We start from the raw sequence: 15,261 nt of genomic DNA on the forward strand, positions 1-15,261 counted from the left end.
CAGTATGGATTATATCTCAACATAAAGAAGACCAAAATTCTCACAACTGGACCAATAAGCAACATCCTGATAAACGGAGAAAAGATTGAAGTTGTCAAGGATTTTATTTTACTTGGATCCACAATTAATGCTGATGGAAGCTGCTTTCAGGAAAGCAAACGATGTATTCATTGGGCAAATTTGCTGCTCAAACCAAAACCCACTACCCTGGAGTTGATTTCGACTCACGGCCACCCTATAGGACATGGTGAACTGCCCCATTGAGTTTCCAGGGCTGTAAATCTCTACAGAAGCAGACTGCCACATTTGTCCAGCTGAGAGGCTGGTAGTTTCAAACTGTGACCTTTTGGTCAGTAGCAGAGTGCTTTAACCACTGAACCTCTAGGACTCCTTAATCTGCTGCTAAAAACCTCTTTAAGTTGTTAAAAATCAAAGATGTTGCTTTGAGGACTAAGATGCACCTGACCCAAGCCGTGGTATTTTCAATCGTCTCATGTGCATGTGAAGGCTGGATGATGTACAAGAAAGACAGAAGAAGAATTGATGCATTTAAATTATAGTGTTGGCCAAAATATTGAATATACCTATGGACTGTCAGAAGAATGAACACATCTATCTTAGAAGAAGTACAGCCATAATGCTGCTTAGAAGTGAGGGTATTCAGACTTCATCTTGCTTACTTTGGACATGTATCAGGAAGAATCTGTCCCTGGAGAAGGACATCATACTTGGTAAAGCAGAGGGTCAGTCAAAAAGAGGGAGTTGGTCAAGGAGATTGGTTTGACCCAGTGGCTGCAACAATGGGCTCAAACACAGCAATTGTGAGGGTGGCTCAAGACCAAGCAGTGTTTTATTCTGTTGTACATAGGGTCGCTATGAGTTGGAATCAACTGGAAGGCACATAAGTGGAGCAGGATTATCACTAATTATGGGATCTTTTCAATCTGGAAATAAGTAAAGCCCAGTCCAAATTCTGGTCTTGTAACATCAAATATTTACTCTTCAGAAGAATTTGGTGAAAGTAATTCTAAGATATTTGTAGGTTCTCAAAGTATTTATTATATGGGGGAAAGTTTGAAATAATAGAATTACAGCTAGCAGAATTACAACTTCCACAATGAGGTACCATTTTATAACCCTTGTCTTTGTTCCAACCTGGCCATCCTATTTTGAAAATGGACTAGATTAGAGCTTCCAAACTAGCAGGCAGTACCACACTTCTACACAGCTAACAGAAGGTACCATACAAACTTGAAATTTGAACGTCAATGGAGCGTCTCTCTGGTTGAGGTGGGGGATGGGAGGGTGAGGGGCAGGGCAGACACTGGGCATGCGCTACGAGGGCCTCCACCGGAAGCACACATCTTGCGCATTCACCGGAAGTGGTGTTATGCAGCTGACGTTACCTGGTGCTGTAGCCTGTGGAGATGAACCCGTTAACTAAAGTAAAGCAGATCAAACAGCTCAGTGAACTGGAGGCTGAGCATAGCGTGGTGGCTGAGGCATCCTGGCACTCCCAATACAAGGACAGCTCTTGGATCTTCCTGGGAGGGCTTCCCTATGAACTGACTGAAGGAGATATCCTCTGTGTATTCTCCCAGTACGGGGAGATTGTTAACATTAATCTCGTTCGGAATAGGAAGACCGGGAAGTCCAAAGGGTTTTGTTTTATTTGCTATGAAGACCAGAGGAGTACGGTGTTGGCCGTCGACAATTTTAATGGAATCAAGATCAAGGGAAGAACTATCCGAGTAGATCACGTATCGTCCTACCGCCCCCCTCGGGCCTCGGAGGACGTGGATGACATGACCAGAGAGCTCTGGGAGAAGGGCTGTGGGGCCCAGACACCCTCATCCAGCTCATCAGAAGGCTCCGAAAACGAAGCACTCCCAAAACAACACAAACAAGACAAACAGAAAAGAAGTAACAGAGAGAAGATTGCCGGACCAGTTAAAGGCGAAGAGAGACACGTAGAGCAGCAATCATCCAGGCCGGCCAGAGGCCATATTAAAAAGGAGATGGAAGCTCCGGGCTCCAGAAAACATACTAAGGTGAAAGGAGGGCCCGGAAAGCCCTACCCCAGATTCACCAACCAGGACAGCTTTCTGCAGAGCTCTGAGAGACCTGGAGAGGGGCCTGAGAAAGGAGAAGCCCGTTCTGAGCTCCACCGTTCAGCAGAGGCAGGAGGAGGAAAGAGAAAGAGAGCAGGGATAGGGAGAGAAGTTCCAGCTGAGACACACATTTTAGCTGATCCGAGGGCAAAGTCACAAAAATTCTCCCATCTCAGGGATCACAGGCCAGACGAAGACTGCAGACTGCCCAAATCCTCATACTTTTGAAACAGAGTCTGATTTTTAAAATGCTGCAAGATTTTTTGAAATGCTTGTTATAATTTCTGTAAATAAAGTGTCTGGGGCCAAATTCCTTAAAATGTAAACCTTTTTTTGCTACGAGTAATCAAAAATTTACACCAGTTGAAATACATTATAATATTTACATGAGTCTTTCTGTAATCTTGAAATTTTGGCACCTAAGATTTTAAGCACAGTACTGTGTGGTGGGAAATCTGGTGGCGTTGTGGTTAAGAGCAATGGCTGCTAACCAGAAGATGGGCAGTTTGAATCCACCAGGCGCTGCTTGGAAACCCTATAGGGCAGTTCTGCTCCGTGATAGGGTCACTATGAGTTGGAATCAACTTGATGGCAACTGGTTTGGTTTTATTTATTTTTACCCTGTGGTGGTTCACCATGTACTAACTCTCATCCTCATCTTGTTTGAATGGTACCATTTTGTATGTGACAGGATGTGCAGAAGGTTAGGAAGCACCTGACTAGATGATCGGTATTGTCTTTCCTAGTTCTAAGTTTCTCAGGCAGTAAAGAGGGAATTTCAGCTGGCAGAGTGAGAATTTACTACTATCATTAAATTTTTCTACTAAACAATAGAAAATACTTATTTCTTCCCCTATGTAATTTTGTGTTTCAATAGTAATGGAAGTTTTTCTTCATGTACCTGTAGCTAAAGTCAAGGGCAGGGATTAAAAAACCCATCGCCCTGGAGTCGATTCTGACTCATACTGACCCTGTAGGACAGAGTAAAACTGCCCCATGGGGTTTCCAGGGAGCATCTGGTAGATTCAAACTGCAGACCTTCTGGTTAGCAGCCACTCAACCACTGCCACTGCACCACCAGGGCTCCAGGGCAGAGGATAGTCTAATGCAAAGTAGTATCAATTGAGATACATGACTAATCATGGTAAATTAAGAGTATGGCTGATAGCACTGGTTTGCTACTTTTCCTCTCTCTCTCTATACACATACAAGTACACACACACACACATACAGAGACATATAAAATCTTAAGAAAGCGTAATATTTCTTCTCACAAGAAGTTGTTTTTATCTGCTAGGGAGCTTGGGATATGCAAAGCGATAAAGTGTAATTGGAAATGCAAAGTGTTTCCTGGATTCTGTTAGTATCTGATATTTGATTGATGAGCGTTTCATTCCCTTTTGCAATTTCGCGTTCTGCATATAGACAGAATTGCATATATGAACTTTCAAAGGTTGCTACTGGATGGAAACATTAAGCTAACATTTTAGAAATTGCCTACCCATTTTAAATAACAAAAAAAAAATTCTAATATCTTGAATAATATTTAATGTTGTGACTTTGGACAATCACTCTTTGTACAGGGACTCTATTTGGCATAAAAAATTTTCCCAGAAAAACGTTACTAATTTTGCGCTAGTATATACAAAAAGTACCACTATTACAAGCAATAAGAGTATTGCTAACCAACACCTAGTGATCAACAGAATTTCTATAGCAAGAATTTACTATGGGTTTTAAAGATCTTTTCCTTTTTTTGTAATTGTTTTCCCGAAAACCCTAAAAATGGAAAAAAAAATTGCTTTTAATCCAGTTATCATAACTTTTCATTTTTCCACGTTTATTTCTAGTCTGCATGTGTGTATATTTTACATAAACCAAAACCAAACCAAATCTGTTGGCTATCAAGTGGATTCCAACTCATAGCAACCCTAAAGGACAGAATAGAACTGTCCCATAGAGTTTCCAAAGAGCGCCTGGTGGACTCAAACTGCCAACCTTTTGGTTAGCAGCTATAGCACTTAACCACTATGCCACCAGGGTTTTTATATTTTACGTAGTTGCAGTTATTTTTTCATTGTTTGTTGATTCACTCAAGAAATCTTTAAGTTTCTACTAAATCCCAGGTGCTTTAATATTTTTTTTTGTTTTTGTTTTTTTAATATAGTTGGGGTTACAAAAATGAATAAGACACAGTACCTGACCAGAGGAGGTCGTAATATAGTGGGAGAGAGGGACATGTAAACAACTTAGCAATATGTAAAGAGTGCTCTAGGATTGTAAAAGGGAACACAGGAGAGTCGGTGGGGCAAATGAGGTGAGACAAGACATCGCAGGCAGGGATTTCAGTGAGTGCAGAACTGAGGGGAAAAGCAAATAGTTCAGTGTGAGCGGGGCCACCTGGTACATAACAGCGTAGTGAGAAATGAGGCAGTCGAGAAACGTAGGCGTACGGAAACGTTCTTGCATGCTATGCACACTATTTGAACTTGTCTTACTTTTGTGAAGCCAGTGATTTTAAAGAGAAAGTAACGCGATCAGAAATATATTTTTGAAAGGTCAGTTGGTGGGAAGGCAACAACAAATTAGGACTACAAATTAGGCTGGGGAACGACTGGAAGTCCAGCAGTAGGGAGGCAATTGAAGTACTCTAGGCAAGAGAAGGAAACCCTAGTGGTTAAGAGCTACGACTGCCAACCAAAAGGTTGGCAGTTCAAATCCACCAGGAACTCCTTGGAAACCCTATGAGACAGTTCTGCTCTGTCCTGTAGGGTCTCTATGAGTCGGAATCAACTTAACAGCAACAGGTACGGGTTTAGGGAAGAGAGTATGAGCGCTGAGTGTAGGAGATGTAAATTCTGGATTTCAACAGATATTTAGGTGTAATTTTAAGGGAAAAGAGAAGACTCCCAAATTTCTGACTAGAGAACATCAGAGGGGAAGCAAAGCATATGCATTTTTCAGGGGGGAAGGAAGAGAAAGGAGAGGTCGGGAGGTAATAAGAGAATGAATGGTGACAGAGAAGTTTGAGTTTATTTTGTCTCCTCTTCAAGTCAACTGGAAACCGTGGTGGTGTAGTGGTTAAGAGCTACGGCTGCTGATGAAAAGACGGGCAGTTTGAATCCACCAGGCGCTCCTTGCAAATCCCATGGGATGGTTCTATTCTGTCCTACAGGGTCGCTACGAGTTGGAATCGACTCAACAGCAATGGGTTTTGGTTTTGGTGAAGTCAACCAGAATAACAGGTTGATATAGGATTTACCAATAAGGAGCTTATTGATGATCACAGTGCAAGCTTCTCAGGAAAGACTCATAGGAAAGGAGAGAGGATGCCAGAGAGCAGTACCAGGTGAGCAGAGACGGCAACTTCAAATGCTGCCTTTTGCTTATTTTATGTAACAATATACATCTTTCCATAATTTCAGTAGCTACACGATATACCACATAGTGAATGTAACGTATTTTAGTAAACAAACAGGTGGATGTATTGCTCTCTATTGCATCCAGCATTGTTTGTGGATCTGCTTATTTTGATCCTGTTGTTCTTTGTATTGTTTTTGTAGAATAGATTCCCAGGAACTCAGCTACTGAGGTGAAGAATATGAACTTTTTTTGCTTTTTGGTTTTTCTAAGGCATTTATCATCACTTGCACATATGGCATTAGGGAGTTGATTCATTCATAAAGCATTGGTGAGTAAAATAAAATGACAGAATTCTGAACCGAAACTCAGCCTTTGTGAATATAACTGATTATACCACTGTTTGGTCCGAGGCTAATTGTCTCAAATATCCATTTGAAATAAAGGTGGTTCTAGAGTTAGTGAGGTTGCCAGCAAAAGTCATTTCTTGATTTTATAATACTCATGCTTGGGTGGTACACTTGTTTTTCTTGTTAGCGTTCTAATAGAAGAAACCAAAAGGATTGTTTTTATCAAACCCTGGGAAAATTAAATTTTATTCTGAATTCCGTAAGGTGAGAGTGGAGTTGACTGCATCTCTTGAAACTGTATTTGTGTGGAGTCCTTGGTGTCTCCCAGATGGCCTCACAGCAGAGCTGCCTCTGACTGGAAGAACCAGCAGGCTACATTTTAATGATTTGTGTTTATAAGTCCGTCTATTACCTAAAACAAGGGACAATAACCATTGTTTCTAAAGTGAGGGTAAACAATAAGTTAATCAATATCTGTTATCAAAGGTGATCCCTTTATTAAAAAAAAAGAAGTTGCCATCCAGTTGATTCTGATAGCGACCCTGTAAGACAGAGTAGAACTACCGCATAGAGTTTCTGAGGAGCACCTGGTGGATTTGAACTGCCCACCTTTTGGTTAGTAGCTGTAGCTCTCAACCACTACACCACCAGGGTTTCCAATCCCTTTATAGAAATTCCTTATTTTGGATAAATTTTGGGCAAAACCACCCAAAATTCAATAATTTGGCCTGAAATAATTAAGTGTTGCCTTGACAGGCCTAAAAACAAAAACCCAGTGCTTGACAGGCCTAGTGCTGATTTATTGTCTCTTTTTTTTCTCCTGGTATTTTTGCTTTTCATTTTGTACAAGAAGAGGAAGATACATGATATGTGTTTGGCCCATGTGTCTGAATATGACTCCACAGGGAAGACTTCACAAATACAGCTGAAACTATTGCTGTTTTGAGGACCTTTTATTTTGAGCACCTACCTTAATAGCCTACATATTGTTACATCAACTGAGATATATCTCTGCAATAGGAAGAGGCAAAGACATGACTGAGCAATAGCTTTGGACTAAAAGCTAAAATTATAAAAACAAAAATGGCTGTTCCTGAAGCTGTATTTTTATATGTGACATATACACAAATTTCTTATCCTACTTTGAAGGCACCTCTGCAGCCCCCCAGGGATTTTTGTTTTGTCTCATTCACATAGTCAAACTCTGCCTTTGCCACAGACTATTTATTGCATTTTGGTTTAGTAATTTGAACCCCTTATACAGAAGGCATCTCAAAGGACTCATCTATAAAAACAGATTACAGGAATGCACATTCTGAAAGCAGTTCAGTGCTTCGTTTCTCTTATATTCCTGTAATGAAATGAAGACCTCTGTACCTCAGGAGTTAATGTAATATTTGGAATAGATTATACTTCTGTGTATGTATCTAATTGTGCTTGACCCGAGGAATGGGCTGAGGTTCCAGCAAGTCTGTAATGCTAAGTCGTCTGGGCACATAGCTGATGACCATGTCAACACCTTTCAGGAATTCTCAGTGCCTATTTTTTTTTTTTTATGAGTTTAGAAATCCATAGGTTCTTTAAATGCAATGGTAGCAGACTAAAATGACACATAGCATTTCCAGCGGAATTTATGTAATTGCAGTGAGTGTGTTTAAACAATGCAATTTAAATTAATTGCTTGTGTTACCCCTTGTGACTGATTGAATTCACTAGTTGCTTTGGTATGTTCAAGAAATGATCCAAATTACCGTTTAATTTCAGTCAGGGAACTAGTCACAGAAAATACGCTTTGATTTGCTGAGATACAGACGTTCTCTTTATTGTGACAATATCCTTGGCCTTCTAAACTAACGCCTAAATGAAGCCACAGTATAATTTTTGATGATTTGCCTTGTTTAATTTCTTTACTGTGACTGAAGGCTAGTTTTTCACCATAAATAACCACAAAAATCCCACTTCCGTCTAGTTGATTCCGACTCATAGTGACCTTATAGGGTTTCCAAGGCTGTAAATCTCTAAAGAAGCAGACTGCCTCATCTTTCTCCCACGGAGCCATCAGTGGTTTGGAGCCAGCAACCTTTTGGTTAGCAGCTGACTGCCTTAACCACTGCTCCACCAGGGCTCCTTAAACATAAATACAACATAAAAATATATGGAGCCTAGGAGTTCGATCTGCTCATGGCTGAGGATTTCTTATTTCCCTTTATAAACTCAGTGGCAACAGGCTTTTAATTGATATAATAATGGAAACCAATGTAGGGAAAATCCGGGCCACAATTCTAAATAGATATTGACAATACCCTATAGCCCAAAGCAAAGGGTAAGCAATATTTCAGGGATGTAGCTGCTCTTTGATGGCTCAGTCACTTCAGTGACCAAGGGTCATTGAAGAGGGTAGGCTCAGAGAATCCTCTTCTGAGAGGGCTTGCCTCCAGGGTCTACTGAAGCCAAGTTTGCTAGTAGGAAGCTTGAGTGATTGGATACATTGTAAAGTGTCACCTCACACTAAAACTCTGAGAAGTTTGGCATGTTTTAAATAAGCTGGGCATAGACTGGATTTATATAGCAAGCTGAGCTGGAATAAGAGCACAGAGCAAAGTAGATTAAGATGTGGTATTTTTATTTTGTAAGTAGTTACTCCTCAGGCTTCTCTTTGATTTAAGCTATAATACAAATTTAAGAACAAAGGACTTAAAAGAAAGGAATATTTTCATAAGAATGGGCATGGTTTTTGTGCTTAGTAGTTTTAGTAAGTAATGATTAGCAGATAACATGATTATTGTTGAAATATTGTGCAACTTCCAATACCAAAGCCTTCTGTTAGCAATTCATCGTGTAAATCGTTGCCACACTTTTTGTTATAGTTTTCTTTCCACCACGTGTTTGACACATTTCTGGCATGTTACTCAACTTCTTGTTGGATTTCCGTCAAACCGGATTTTATCACTGATAAAAGAAAAATCAGGTCATTGTTAACACTGAAACTTTTTTGGGATTTCAAAGGGGGCAGGCATTATCTTATTTATCTTTAAAATACAGTGTTTTGGAGTATAACAATAGCAACAACAACAACAACAAACCAAACCCAGTGCTGTCGAGTCGATTCCGACTCATAGTGACCCTATAGAACCTAGTAGAACTGCCTCATAGAGTTTCCAAGGACTGCCTGGAGGATTTGAACAGCCAACCCTTTGGTTAGCAGCTGTAGCGCTTAACCACTATGCCACCAGGGTTTTTTATTCCCTAAATAGTATTTCCCAAATAGTAAACACTGCTCTGAGAAGTCGATTTAGTGAATAGTCAAGTAATTCCTCGCATTAAACAGACAAAGGAGTTAGTGTCATCTGGCCTAAGCTATTAAAAATATCAGTGCACCTGTAACTACCCATTATATTGACCAATCAGAGGTTATTCATTTTATCCATACTCTTTCAGGTTAAAGAGGCATTTGCTTCCTTTTTCTATTGGCTGTGAATTAAAGCCATCATTTTTTTTTTTTTTCCTGACTTTCATCTTAATGGTTTGAAATAAAGAGTCAGATGCATGGCTTTTCAATTTCTTTTACTACTTTATTTTATTACTTGGTTATTTTAAGGTCAAAAGATTTCCATTTCCAAAATACATAATAGAAATAATAAAGCAGTAAAATTTCAACTTAGATGATATGAACATTTTTCTTAAAAGTGTCAACATGATTTACAAATTATTAAAAAGGCAGTAAAATTTGAACTTCTCTAGCATAAACTTTACTTAAACTGTCAGGTATGTGATTTTAAAGTTATTTTATTAGTCTAGCACTAATAATTACTGTTCTTATCTACAGAGAAAAAAAAAAGAGGAAGTAAAAACCAGTCCCCTCAGAAATCATTAGAAGAGATGCGCCGTATGTTCATGTATTCACTTTGTTTCATTGAAGCCCGTATTTCTGCTGTATTTGTCTCAGGTCAAGTCTATATAATCACATAGCTGAAGGGCAGCTGAGGGTTTCTGGCTGACTCAAACACCAAATATCATTTTTACATAAGATATCTGGAGAATTGGTTAAAGGTGACTTCCTTTAAAGGCTGTGTGTTAGAGAGATAATTGCTTCAGTTTTCCATTTAGTTAGAATAATTCCATCCATAATGTCCCTTTCTGTCAAGTTTCTCTTCAAACTAAGCTTCCCAAATCCCTGCAATGTCCCTCACATAGGTCCCTTAGCATCTTCCTAGAAACTACCATTGGAAAATAACACCTCCATATACCTAAAATTGTTTTTCATGAAAAGAATATTCCCATCAGGAAAAGTGATGGGCTGGTCTCTTGAAGAAAATGAAATTAAATAGTGTTTTGTGGGAATGGATAACATTTGCTTTGTCTTTGTGATTTTTTCCACGTTAATTGTGGTCAGAGAAATTTCGAAATAGAATAGTGTCAGAATCATCAGTGCAGAAGTGATTCTGTCATAGACTGTTAAGTGGAAAGGCACCAAATGAAGCACTCATCCAGGTTTTCGAAACTGTTCCCATTCCCAGGGGGCTTGTAGGTTTTGGTGTTTCTAGAAAGCTACAGCAAAAATAGTGCTTAAAGGGAATGTGAATTTTGCCAACTGATGTTCTCCAACAGACCCTTCAGAAAAGAACTTAAAATAAATAATAATGTTTTCAATATTATTACTATACTTCCTAACTCTGAGTGTTAAGTATATACAAACAGTAGCCAATTGTGATAACTTCCTTATTAACACTTGTTGCCAAAGGTCTTTGAAGGAATTTCTACACACAAGCTAACCCCTTAGGGAGTAACAGGAATGGGTTCCCTAAAATGATGCAGCTCTTTTGGAATATAATCAAACCCTTTCCCCAGGTGGGAGGGTACTTAAATGGTTGGAGTGTTTGGGCAGAGTGCTTGAAACATTAGGACACAGCAAAATGGTTTTGAAATGTTTTCTTGCTCAAAATTCATTTGTTGCCAGGACACCCCTAGTTGTCCATTTTCCATCCTATGGCTGAAGTGTTTAAAACAATGTGATGCAGGCTTCTGATTCCATGTTGGACAATTTTTAATCCATGTGTCAGCAGTAAATGAGCTGATTAAGTAGAGTGGATAACTTTTGGGAGTTCCCCTTTCCTTTATTGATAATTCCTTTGTAAACCAAATGGCAATCCTGCAGGCTAATAATAAAGCCTGGAACTCCCTTATTCATCAGATACTCAGCAGTAATATGAATAACACAGCTGTAGAAGTAGAATTGCAGCATGTCCTGTTTGAAGAATTTGCTAACAAATACTGTTACCCCTATTTACCCAAATCAGTAGTGTGTAATAGAGTACATGGCCTTAGGTTGGTTCTTATGACCTCTAATTGGTGCCCATTTCAGACCACAATTGTTATATTAGATATTGTCCCCATCTTTTGCAATTATATTAAGTTACAAAGTTATCATGGTGCTTTTTAATATTTTGAAATTTCTTTAACCAGCTCTTTGATATTTCCATTTCTGATGTTTTCAATTTTAGTTGAGTTTTATGGCTGGGATAGTTTCAATTAAAAGTTCCATTTTGCTTTGTATTAGGAAACAGCATTTGGCACAATCCAGGTTCAAGGGATTGGCCAGCATTTGGCTGCTTGCTTTGTGTGTCTAATCATCAACTTTGAAAACCATTATCCACCCCTGAAGGACTCATCAAGTTGGGGGCTTTCAACCACTCTTCTAAGAAGAATGCTTCATTGGAGTAGGTTGCATTCCATCAAGAATATGAGAAAACAGGAAGCTAGTTACCTCTTTCGACTTAAGCCAAAAGAACTTTAAACGAAAGAAAACAAACAAGCGAAAACAAACCTGATGATGCCTTTAGAAAATGAACCAGTGACACAAAGGCTTATTTATCAATAATAATAATAATAATATATTTATATAGTGCTCCCTTTTTTTTTTTTTTTACATGCCTGACGGAAACCCTGGTGGTGTAGTGGTTAAGTGCTACGGCTTTTAACCGAAGGGTCGGCAGTTCGAATCCTCCAGGCGCTCCCTGGAAACTCTGTGGGGCAGTTCTACTGTGTCCTGTAGAGTCGCTATGAGTCGGAATAGACTCGACAGCACTGGGTTTGGGTTTTGGTATATGCCTGACACTGTTCTAGGAGCTGTGCCTGTATTAGTACAAAAGCCTTTGAAGTAGGAACTATTATTATCACTGTTTGTCAATTGAGGGAAAGGAAGCAAGAGAGGTTAAGAAACTTCCCCTTATCAGTAAGAAGGTGCTAGAGCTAGTATTTGAATCCAGGAAATCAACACTCAGTTCCCAGTTTTATCGCAGGCTTCATGCCATGTCTTTTCTCCAGGCTTTTTATTTGATTGTCTTTGTTCAACTTTGTGTTGTTTTTTTTTGGCTAACATTCGTTTGAACTTGTGTATTTGTTTTGCTCCTTCTTTATTCAGGCTTCCAAAATATTTTTCATAATAAAAAGTTGCAGTTGTTACAAAATCTCCATGAGCACCTAACTTTGGAGAAGTTCTTCCAAGTCTTCATTTGTTTCTGGCCTGACTTCTTCTGAATCATCAGTCAGAAAATCTGAATAAGGCTGCTCTTACAATATTGCACCATGGTCAGGTCCAAAAATAACTGTTGCAGGACATGACCTATCATTCTTTATGGATTATATTGAATGATGAGATCAGCTGCCTGTACAGATCATTTTATTTGCCTTCCTTTAATTCTGTCTATGAGCAAATTGGGATACAGTATTTTTGTTTGTGGCGTCGTTCAAAACAAGAGAATTTTATGCTTACAAAATGTGCTGTCGTATTTTTAGCCCATTGACTATTAAAAAAGAAATCAATAAAGTTTCGTCATAACTATTTTCTAAATTTGGATTATTTTCCAAATTAGTAAGTGCTATGTTATTCTCAATGCCATAAAAATATTTTTAAAAAATTGAGCTAAGGGAGCCTGGCTAAGCCTAGAATTTAGCAAATGGCAAAGGGAGAAATGACCTCTTGGTTGTTAGATCAAATGCAGTTGAGTTTTGACCTGAGTGTGATGGCCTTGCCCGTAGTCAATGCCTGAATTGATCCATTTTTTGTTGATTTGGGTCTTTTGTCAGCTTGAAAGATCAATTTTGCCTCGTTGTTCAGGTTGTCATGTAGTTTATTTGATATTGTCATTGAAAGATAAAGGATTCTAACTTATCAATCAGAGATGTGCCCCAAGTAGAGAGAGACAATTAAAGAAGTTAGATAATTCAGTTGAAGAAATCACCGATGTTGATCAATATCAATTTTTTAGTGTTTCATTTAACCAGATTGGCTATTTATGGTTATCAATTTTTGTTTGTTGTTGTTAGGTGCCATAGAGTCAGTTCCAACTCATAGCAACCCCGTGTACCACAGAATGAAACACTGCCCCATCCTGTGCCATCCTCATCATCATTGCTATGCTTGAGCCCATTGTTGCAGCCACTGTGTCCATCCATCTCGTTGAGAGTCTTCCTCTTTTCCACTGACCCTCTACTTTGCCAAGCATGATGTTTCTCCAGGGACTGATCCCTCCTGATAACATGTCCAAAGTAAGTAAGATGCAGTCTTGCCGTCCTTGCTTCCAAGGAGAATTCTGTTTGTGTTCTTCAGTTTTTGTAGATAACCCCAAACTCATTTTTATGGTACTTATTAAATGTCTCTTTGTGTATGGTGATGATCTAGATTCTATGCCATAAATAAATAAATAGAAAGTGGAGCTATAAATTGAAGGCTTTCTTAATTCCTTGCAAGAAAAATGGTGTTGTAATGAAGCCAGAGTGCTTTGAAAATCCTATTTCCACCTGAAAAAAAATGTATAGAATATGTTAGGCTTAAATTAAAGTTTCATCCTGTAAAAATCTGATGATAAGTATATTCTAGAACACTTTCTTAACCTGTGTCAGGAGTACCTGGAAAACACTCATTAAAATTTCATTTATACTTGATGATAGGCAGATCATTCCCTAGAACATCATCTAAGTGCTGCTGAGAGATGTAATTTGACTAGTAAATTAATGGTTTCTGGAGATCTTAATGTTAACATAACGTTTGGAGGCATTGCTCATCAGGGGTGCAATACTGTGTTTCACAAGATGCATGAGACAAAGGCACTTAATGAGTTTTGGCTGCACTGCACATATTGTGCACAAGTCTGTTCAAACTGTTACAGGCTTCCTGCCAAGATATGTGGGAAGAAATTGCCTAAAAGATTAGTAGAAGAAATAGTCCTGTTGCCTGCTGGGTACTCTTGTGAATGGTTTGTCAACACTAGGAGAAAATTTTGGTATTGACAGTAAACAATTAGTTCGTGTCAGTTCAAAGGAAGGCAGGACCCCTGAATAAGATTTATGCCAAGGGAAATAGTGGCTCTAGTATAGTATTCCTTTTCTGTGGTAAGTGATGGTTTTAATAGATAAGGGCTACTCTTAATATTCGTTATTCATGCTCGTTCACATTTTTAATAGAATATTTCCTGCGACAAATTCCATTTAACATACTTTTAGAAAATGAGATGGCTAGATGACATTGAAAGTTTAATATTCATTTTTGTGTATATAGCAAAAAGTTAAAATTATTCATACCTTCACTAAATTTTAAATAGAAATAAATAACAATTAAAGTAGTTGCCTATTAATAGTCTGCAAATGAAAAGTGGCAAAGGCTGTTACTTCACATGGTCTAATGCTTTGAGAGGGGCCCTGGTGGTGCAGTGGTTAAGAGCTCAGCCACTAACTCAAAGGTCAGCAGTTTGAATTCACCAGCCGCTCCTTGGAAAACCTATGGGGCAGTTCTACTTGGTTCTATAGGGTTGCTAAGAGTCAGAATTGACTCTATGGCAATGAGTGTAATGCGTAGAGAACAGACACAAATAAGCGTTATTTCTGAATTACAGAATCCTTGTACAATGGAAAAATAAATTATATGTATTTTTTTTGCTAGTTAACATTTTTTCTTGAATTTTATTTTAAAAAAGTCATCCCTACTTTATAATTATATAGGCTTTTTACATAGTAACAAAACTTAACTTTTTTGTTATATTATTACCAAATGTATTATTATAAAATACATTAGGCGACATTTATTGTGTGTTTCCTATGTGCCAGGTACAGTTCAAAGTGTTTTAGTTGCATTACCAGTACCAGTGCCAGTCGCCATCAAGTTGATTCCAACCTACGGTGAACCCATGTGTGCCAGAATACAACTATGCTCCACAGGGCTGTCAATGGCTGATTTTTTAAGTAGATTGCCAGGCCTTTCTTCCAAGGTGCCTCTGAATGGACCCAAACCACCAAACCAAAGCCCGGGGACTCCTTCTATATAGTAAATCATTTAAATCACACAACACAATAACCACAGTTTATCAGAATCATTTTATAGATGGGAAAATTGTGATACTAAGAGATGAAGAAAGTTGACCAACTCTCACAGGTGGGAAGTGGTG

General features: G+C 38.6%; 1 protein-coding gene across 1 annotated transcript; it reads left to right on the forward strand.

Moving 5' to 3' along the window:
- The first annotated feature begins 1,427 nt into the window (after positions 1-1,427).
- Positions 1,428-2,339, forward strand: LOC126061345 (RNA-binding motif protein, X-linked 2-like). The gene has a single exon (XM_049857857.1). It carries the CDS (start codon positions 1,428-1,430, stop codon positions 2,337-2,339), a length of 912 nt encoding a protein of 303 aa, XP_049713814.1.
- The last annotated feature ends 12,922 nt before the right edge of the window (positions 2,340-15,261 follow it).

This window comes from Elephas maximus, chromosome 18, assembly GCF_024166365.1.
Source record: "Elephas maximus indicus isolate mEleMax1 chromosome 18, mEleMax1 primary haplotype, whole genome shotgun sequence".
NCBI classification, from domain to species: domain Eukaryota; kingdom Metazoa; phylum Chordata; class Mammalia; order Proboscidea; family Elephantidae; genus Elephas; species Elephas maximus.

Bases quoted from the DNA above. Each gene is read 5' to 3' on its own strand.
- LOC126061345 (XM_049857857.1), top strand. From the start codon at position 1,428: ATGAACCCGTTAACTAAAGTAAAGCAGATCAAACAGCTCAGTGAACTG.